This window comes from Haliotis cracherodii, unplaced genomic scaffold (assembly GCF_022045235.1).
Source record: "Haliotis cracherodii isolate W230 unplaced genomic scaffold, xgHalCrac1.p SCAF_2, whole genome shotgun sequence".
Taxonomy (NCBI): Eukaryota; Metazoa; Mollusca; class Gastropoda; order Lepetellida; family Haliotidae; genus Haliotis; species Haliotis cracherodii.
The window spans coordinates 60,389,405-60,397,727 of NW_027266275.1; the positions used below are offsets into that span (position 1 = coordinate 60,389,405).

The 8,323-nt window shown below is 41.5% G+C and overlaps 1 protein-coding gene across 1 annotated transcript; it reads right to left on the reverse strand.

Annotated features, from left to right (window-relative positions):
* Positions 1 to 302: 302 nt before the first annotated feature.
* LOC139468304 (E3 ubiquitin-protein ligase ZNF598-like) lies at positions 303 to 8,233 on the reverse strand. The gene is made up of 6 exons (XM_071250184.1): positions 7,903 to 8,233; positions 6,438 to 6,680; positions 5,281 to 5,489; positions 4,203 to 4,432; positions 3,939 to 4,044; positions 303 to 3,610 (listed from the first exon to the last, which is right to left on the reverse strand). Exons 1-6 carry the CDS (start codon positions 8,059 to 8,061, stop codon positions 1,564 to 1,566), a joined length of 2,994 nt encoding a protein of 997 aa, XP_071106285.1. The 5' UTR covers positions 8,062 to 8,233; the 3' UTR covers positions 303 to 1,563.
* Between the last annotated feature and the right edge of the window lie 90 nt (positions 8,234 to 8,323).

The window sequence follows — 8,323 nt, forward strand, 5'->3', positions numbered from 1 at the left end:
CAGAATCTTTAGATGACTCTCAGTTTTATTTTGAATCCTTACTTAATTGTTACCAGTATCAAAACATTTCATCCAAAAAAGTAAAAGTTACGGTTATATTAACAGCCAAAAAGACCTACGAGTCTACGAGCCCAAATCTTTCAACATTATTTTCTACATTTTCAGTAGATGTCACGGGTTAACATGGTTCATGCATGAGTGAGTGAGTATGGTTTTACGCCGTTTTTAGCAATATTCAAGCAATATCACAGATGGGGACACCAGAAATGGGCATCACACAGTGTACCCATGTCGGGATAGAACCCGGGTCTTCGGCATGACGAGCGAATGCTTTAACCACTAGGCTACCCGACCGCCCTGGTTAATGATGAACCTTTACTAGGTAAACTCGCTGGACCAAAAGCAATTTTACTTGACCTGGGCTTTGGACAAGCGGAAAAAAGTCACACACTCTGTTAACAAGGATTAAACAAAATGAGTGAGTGAGTTTGGGTTTAACGTCGCTTAAACAGTATTTCAGTTACGTTACAGCATGTCAATTTGATGCGTGAGGAAAGCCTGAAGTGATGCAGTTTGGAGATGTTTACCACTGCACACAAAATCCACGAGCACAGTTGTGGTGCTGACAAACCTAGAAACGCAACCAGGGCGAACACACATCCAGTAGCAAAGTTTTCAGGCATGCCTAAGAGACACACCTCTCCACAAAATGAACGTAAACACAAAATGAACATGAATGAATGAACATGTGGAGGTGTGACATCCTGTACCCACATTGCCATGATTGTAGGATCTAGTAACCCTTTATGTTTCTCTTTAGTTTCCACACAACCATAATATCGTTGTCTTGATGAGAGTACTTTCTAAATTAAGTGTGAGTCAGTTGGGTTTAACGCCGCTTTTAACAGTATTCCAGTTACATCACGGCGTGTCACCTTAATGTGCGAGGAAAGCCCAAAGTGATGCAGGTCTCAGACGTTTACCCCTTCGGTGAAACCCAGGAGCACCTAGAAACATAATAGGGGCGAACCGGGATTCGAACCCACAATCATAGGTTTCTGGCGTGTCCAAGGGACTCAACTCTGAACAGCGAATCGCGGCACCTTAGACTACTGGGCCACACGTGGCCCCTACTAAATTAAGAATAATGGCACAGAGTAGTCAGAATAAAATATCAGCTACAAGCTGGATGATTTGTACAGGAAACTGCACATTGCGACTGACAATGTCAACTGTTACATAAAATAGATATACTCTCTGCAAAGAAGTTGTGTTAATCGTAACTAATATCTTTCATCTGCATAGCATTATCTTCGCATCATGGAACAAAAAATCCTCCTGCATGTAAAAGAAATCACATTCCACATCTTCAGGAAGATTCACTGGAGTTTCTGTTTCATCTACGGATGGGATGAAGCAATTGTATTTATACCCCAATCACCACATCCAGAACACACCTGACCACCACTGAACATCAGACGGGGCATACATCTCTCAGTTGTGGTGTAGGAACCAGTCGGACCTGCAACAACTAGAAACAATTCCTTCTATCTGATGTCCTGGTCACTTAGCCTTAATGTAAGATCCTTGACCGAGGAAGCTTGGATGAGGTGGCCTATTTCCCAGAGATGGGAAATCCCCAGGTCCACCATGCTCCAAAATGTGCCAATCAAAGTCTTTCTGAAGCAGAACCTGCCGGCAAGTCGGACACGATTTGAACTCTGGGGAGCAACTCCATGGTGCTTTGGTGCTCTTTCCACTGATCCTGAGAACACTGGATCTGGGCTCAGACTTGCAGGCCTCCCTGTGGACAGACAGCAGCTCCTGTTGCTTGCTGATGTCGGGCAGAAGAGCAATCAGCTCAGGGATAATCATGTCAAAGTTTTCCTGGTCAAGCAATTCCTGACAACTCTTATAGTACTCCGCAGCATTCATAGACCCTTGGCGGAAGCTCCCAGAGTAGGCCTTGAACTTGTTAAACTTGTCGTGATCGTTGCACAACAAGATGGACACATTCTGGACAAGCTCCTTGTTCCGCTCAGAAAAGTTTTTGGGTTTTGAAAACACAAAGTTGTCCACCTCTGGTGCAAGGGGAGCATTTTTCTTCTTGCTGCTCTGATCACTGGACTGAGAAGAAAAGCCGGGAGGAGGTCTGGCACCTGATGTCTTGGCACCTGACGTCTTGGCACCCAACATCTTGCCACCGAACCCTGGAGGGATAGCACTAGAGAAGCCTGGAGGTGGTGCGGCTAAGGAGGAAGGAGAATTGAGAGCTGGGAAATCATCCAGAACTGGTTGTTTCTGATCACTGTTGAAGCCATTTGTGACAGTCCCTGAAGCACCAACAGCCATGTTCCCACCAAGCAAACCAACAGCAATACCCTCCAAGGAACCATTTGTAGCCCCAGTGTTGGAGGAGTAGGACGGTGTCGATGCAGGCTGGACCATGTCTACAGCCGCAGCAGTCACCATCTGAGTCTTTGTAGCGGCACATCTTGGATATTCATCTGCCTTAAATGGTGTTGATGCATCAACTGACCCGCTTGAGGACTCAATCCCTGAATCTCTATCATTCTGTTCACTGAACATTTTAGCCACTGGATCAGAACTCTTCGACTTTTTGGACTTTTTGTCCTTTCCCGAATCAGCAGAGGCAGGTTTAACCAATGTCTGTTCTTTCTGATCATTTTGTTTTTTCTTTTTCTTATTTTTCTTTGATGAAACATCTTCAAAAGAATCAGCACTTGCAAGAGGAGGTTCTTTATCTCTAGTTTTAGGTGGTGGCACTTTCACCGTGTTCTGAGATTGTGAGTTACTGTTACTAGTTTTAGATTTTGCACTAAGTTTCTGTGACTTCTTCGAAATTGGAGCAGAAAAAGGACGATCACATAAACTAAACCCAACTGAAGCAAGTGAAGTAGGAACGCTCTGTTGCGGTTTATTGTTTGTAGTAGTGTCCATCTGTATCTCATTTTTCTTAGATTTACCAGACCACACCCCTAAACTCATGAGACTAACATTACTATCATTCTTAGGTCGACTAACTCCGCCACCTAATGAAGGAAAGTCATCGGAAGTCTTCATTGGCATTCGTTTTTGCACAACATGGTCATTTTTCTTGATGGAGTCCATGACACTCTGGGGAACAGTCTGAATGTTACTTGAAGGTACTACACTTGTCTGAACAGGGTTCTGTACTGGCGAGTCCCTCCCCGAGGAATTAGAATGTGACATTTTCTGAGACGAAGAACTAGACGATCCACCACCTAGGGAAGGATACTCTGTGGAGTTGAGACGACCTGGGTTTTTTATTCTATTGGACATAGGCTGTGATTTAGTGTCTTTGGCATGTGACTGTTTTTTGTTAGTTTTGCCTACATTTGCAGGGACAATGGAGGGAACAGGGGCATTGCCAGACAAGGACGGGAAGTCTCTTTCTATAGATTTCAGCTCCATCTTCAACCGTTCATCCTCTAGTCTTGCTGCCTCGATTTCCTGGGCTTCATGGCGTTTCCTCTCCACCTCTCTCATCTCCTTTTCTGTCGCCCTCAACGACTCCTGCATGGAGGCTTCCCTGGCTCTCTCCATCTGTGCTCTCTCCTCACGCTCCCTGTAACACAAGCAGCAGAATCAAACAAGTGTTTCTCTTTCTCCATGACATCGGTCATTATATGTTATGTTGAAATGGCCCCTACAGACAAATGACAGAGCTGTAACGAGCCCTACAAGCACCTCTTTTGTAGGTAGAATGTTTTGCAATAACGTTCAAACCATGTCAACTGCCAGTAAATAACCAGGTGGTCTGGACCAGGGAAACTGGTGGGTGGTATCATCCATGCTTCCTAGGGACATGGACACACAATCAAAAATGTTTTCTGATGCATGGTTAGAGGGTGCCTATTGTGCTCCCAGGCCCCCAAATCCCTGAGGGAACTAACCTTCCTGAATCCTGGCCACGATAACCTCTTCCTCTATACCCACGACCTTGACCTTGACCTCTGCTGGAGGTATCTTCATAGTCCTCACTTGTCACATTACCAACACCTGCAAAACATACATAATCATACAGTACCAGCTGATAAAATACTGCTCATTTTACAGATCAACCCTCACATCCACTTCAATTTTTGTTTGTTCCAAGTTTCATCACTATCTACATATAGGGTATGGATTATCTTCACGAAAAGTAAACATAGTTTTACCTCGACCTCTGTCTCGACCTCTGGCCCGTGGAGGCAGCTGGAAGTTGACATCCAGAGTGCGGGTCTCCTTGTACTGGGCCTTGTTGAGTCGCTGATGGTGCTCCTTGGCAATATGGGCCTTCATGTCAATCTCCGAGCGGAACACGTTGGTGAACTGTACACCGATGCAGTGGTCCATCTCACACATATAGTGTCTTTCTCGGAAATGTTGCTTCAGGTCTGCATAATCACTGTAGGAACAAAATGTCATAAGGTGAGAACATCAACAAACAGCAGCATTTTGTTCAAGCATCGGGTGTTCTGAAGTCATAAGACATAAGAAGGCAATATGTACACCATATTCCCCGAGCATGACCAGATGACACAACAGGCCACTGATGTACGGAAATGTCAGGGTTTGTAATTCAAGCAAGTCTTGTAACTATAGCTTTGTAACATTGACAAGTACAAACAGTATTAATCTTTGTAAAAAAAAATAATACCATGAACACTAGCCTGAATTTATCTTTTGCCATTTTTCTGATACGATTAAGTTCTAGAAATCTCACCAGACTCAGGCTAGTGGAAGTCACAGCAGCATTTTAATTGATATATTGAATATGATATTGATTTCAGGGGTAGTTAGACCTGTTAAAGAACATTATTGTTTTCACAAATGTTTAATATATATCTATGGTGCTGGAGAGGTAATTTCAACTCAGCAGCCTACGTGAGTGAGTGAGTGAGTGAGAGTTGGGTTTAACGCCGCTTTTAACAGTATTCCAGTTATATCGAGACATGTCAGCTTAATGTGGGAGGAAAGCAGGTCTCAGACGTTTACCACTTTGGTGAAACCCACAAACATGGGTATGGTGCTGACAAACCTAGAAACATCATCAGGGCAAACCGGAATTCGAACCCACAATCATGGGTTTCTGGCGTGCCAAAGGACACAACTCTGCACAGCGAATCGCGGCGCCTAAGACGACTGGGCCACCCGTGCCCCTCCAGCCTACATGATATCTGACACAAAACACTCAACACTTTTAGTAACAATCCGTTTTAGAAAACTGACTATTTCAATTTATTGCATGCTCACTTGTAGTATTCATTGGACTGTTCATCGCAGAAGTGACAGAAGTAGTGGTCTTTCCTCAAGTGGCGATGGAGTTCATCTTTATCCATGTAGCGCTCATCACAGAAGTGACAAAGAGGATGACCTTTGTAAGATCTGTCATCTTCGTCCCCTGTACGACGGTGGGAGGCCAGATCACGACGGTTGTAGAATTTCCTCTCGAAGGAGAAAAGCTGAAAACAAAATAGTTGCACTTTCAGAATTCACTGATTCACAAGGTCCACCTGAAATATTTTGGCTTTCCAGTTTCTCAACCGACCCTTATCTTGAGCCCATGGCCCTAACCCCGATTTCTTGTTTCTTCTCAAGATGCACCATAGCATGTATCACCAACCTGGTGTTGCCCACTAGAGGAATCCATTGTGCTTCGTTTAGATACAAAAGTTACTACCCCCACATGAGGCAAGGGTGTCCACTATCATATATCAAAGCCTAGTTTCTACCCTTTCATGTCAAGTCTACTTTTCTCGGCTCAAACGTAGTGCCGCCCTGTGTTGAACATGAGTTGTGTCCTCTGTGGTGAAAACGTGAAATCTACTCAGATTGTACTGCAGTACTGCATATCAATCACTGTAATAAGCATTCAGTCGTTTGGGGTAAAAATAACAACAAAATTTGCACTCAAATACAAAAAAGTATGTGCATGATGTGGGCAAGTTGACTGGAAATTTTGAACCAGTTAACTTAATTTGTTTAATAATTTCAGCACAAATTCTACAGGAGATGGCTGTCAGCCATAGCAGCAACCACGTTTTCGGATCAAGGATGTTGATTTTGCAAAACATTCTTCAATTGGACTATCGGTATACATGATATATACAAGAGTCCACTCATATTATAGCACAGAAAAGTGGTCTTGAAAAGTTGGTTGGTTGGTTTGTTGTTTAACGCCGCACTCAGCAATATTCCAGCTATATGACGGTGGTCTGTAAATAATCAAGTCTAGGGCAAACAATCCAGTGATTGATATGATGAGCATCGATCCACAAAAGGCAAGGGTGGAACTAGACTTTGATAAGGGCTACTGGACACCCTTGCCCTGGGATGATGAAGTCTATGCAGGTCAATGCAAAATATAGCAGCATACATTAGATACAAGCTTTCCTTTCTGTCCACCTCACCTTCAGGTGTTTCAAACACAGGTCACAACAAAACAGTGTGTGCTCCTTCCTCATGTGATCCTTGAGGGCATAGAATGTCTTTTCAGAAGGGCGGTCCATACAGACTTTACACTTGTACTCTTGCAAATTGCGGTAGGTTTTCTCCACATTTTCATCTTCAAACAGGATCTTATACTTTGGTTGACGGATAAAGTTTCTGCGAACAATGCTTGAGAACTTGGCTTGTGTCTTCACAAACAAAACCTGCAAAATGGATATTTTATTTAAGGGAGGATCTTGAAGTTTATACCAGGATATACATGATATATGATAAACACAAGTAGACATATAAGACAAAAAACTGCAAAGATAGTAGTGTTGACAAACCTAGAAACATAATTGCGTAAATTTGTACCCACAATCATAGATTTCTGGCGTTCATCATGTTCATACTGCAATGAACATGATGAACTCACACCAAGAGAATGTCAGTTACTAAAAAAAAAAAATGCCTTCACGATGTCAGCATTACATTATTTATTATAAAGTTGATGAAAAACTAACAATAAATTTATTCCGGCCTGATCATGACTATATATAGCATACGGCTTTCACAGAATGAGGAAACATTTCATTCACTGACATTGGAAACATCACAAACTAAATTCTACGCCATGTAAACAAGGTAAGAGAATAATTTCAGCAACATACTTAATTTTCCTTGGTTTAACCATATAAACCAACAATACCAAAGATTTATTTATCTCATTGAAAAAAAAACTACTATCAGTTTGAAAAGGAAAGTACACCAAGAGATAGCAGTTACTAAAAAAAAAAAATGCCTTCACGATGTCAGCATTACATTATTTATTATAAAGTTGATGAAAAACTAACAATAAATTTATTCCGGCCTGATCATGACTATATATAGCATACGGCTTTCACAGAATGAGGAAACATTTCATTCATTGACATTGGAAACATCACAAACTAAATTCTACGCCATGTAAACAAGGTAAGAGAATAATTTCAGCAACATACTTAATTTTCCTTGGTTTAACCATATAAACCAACAATACCAAAGATTTATTTATCTCATTGAAAAAAAAACTACTATCAGTTTGAAAAGGAAAGTATGTTATTGGGAATGATGATGCAATATGGACAACTTATCTTTCCTCTTCTATCATGTCTATAAGCATGATATTGACAAGTATACAAATGATAAACATGGTATTAATAGTTGAAATGTATTTGAATGGGTAATGGATAAGTGGCTTGGGACTCCTAGCAATATTATGTGTTTACAAACATGATTTTAACATCAGTGAACATTGTCCAAGTGGCTTCATATTTGCCACGTTAATAGATCAAGTATATTCGTTGGTATGGTGGGGTGTATCAAAATTCTGAAATCGGGTAAGCAGACAGGTTATATAATTTAGAAGTTTGGTCATATAAGAGAAAAAACATTTCATATATTTACCTCTGGTAGATCGGTTCTACAGATGGCACAATACATTTGTTCACACAGTACCCTCATTCTCGTGGAACACTTAAAACAGATAGGGTGATCACATAACCCAATGGCGAAAACAGAAATCTTCTCGTGGCAAACCGAACATGTGTTGTCTTGTGTATCCATCTTGTTTTCCAACAACTCCCCAAATCAGGTGATGAAATAAATATAAACGCGCTATAAGATGCGTAGTGAAATAATATGTGGCAAATCTAGGTCTCTCTAATTCCTCAGGTATGTGTTACAAAAGCATCTGACAAACTTTTTATAGGTTGACTTTCCGGTCCCTGTCGTGGAGTTGTGCAATGTGTGTAATACGTCATTATTTATGCGGGAAGATAATCTGAGAAACTTGTTAATTATCTCTATATCTTGTGAAATACTACCA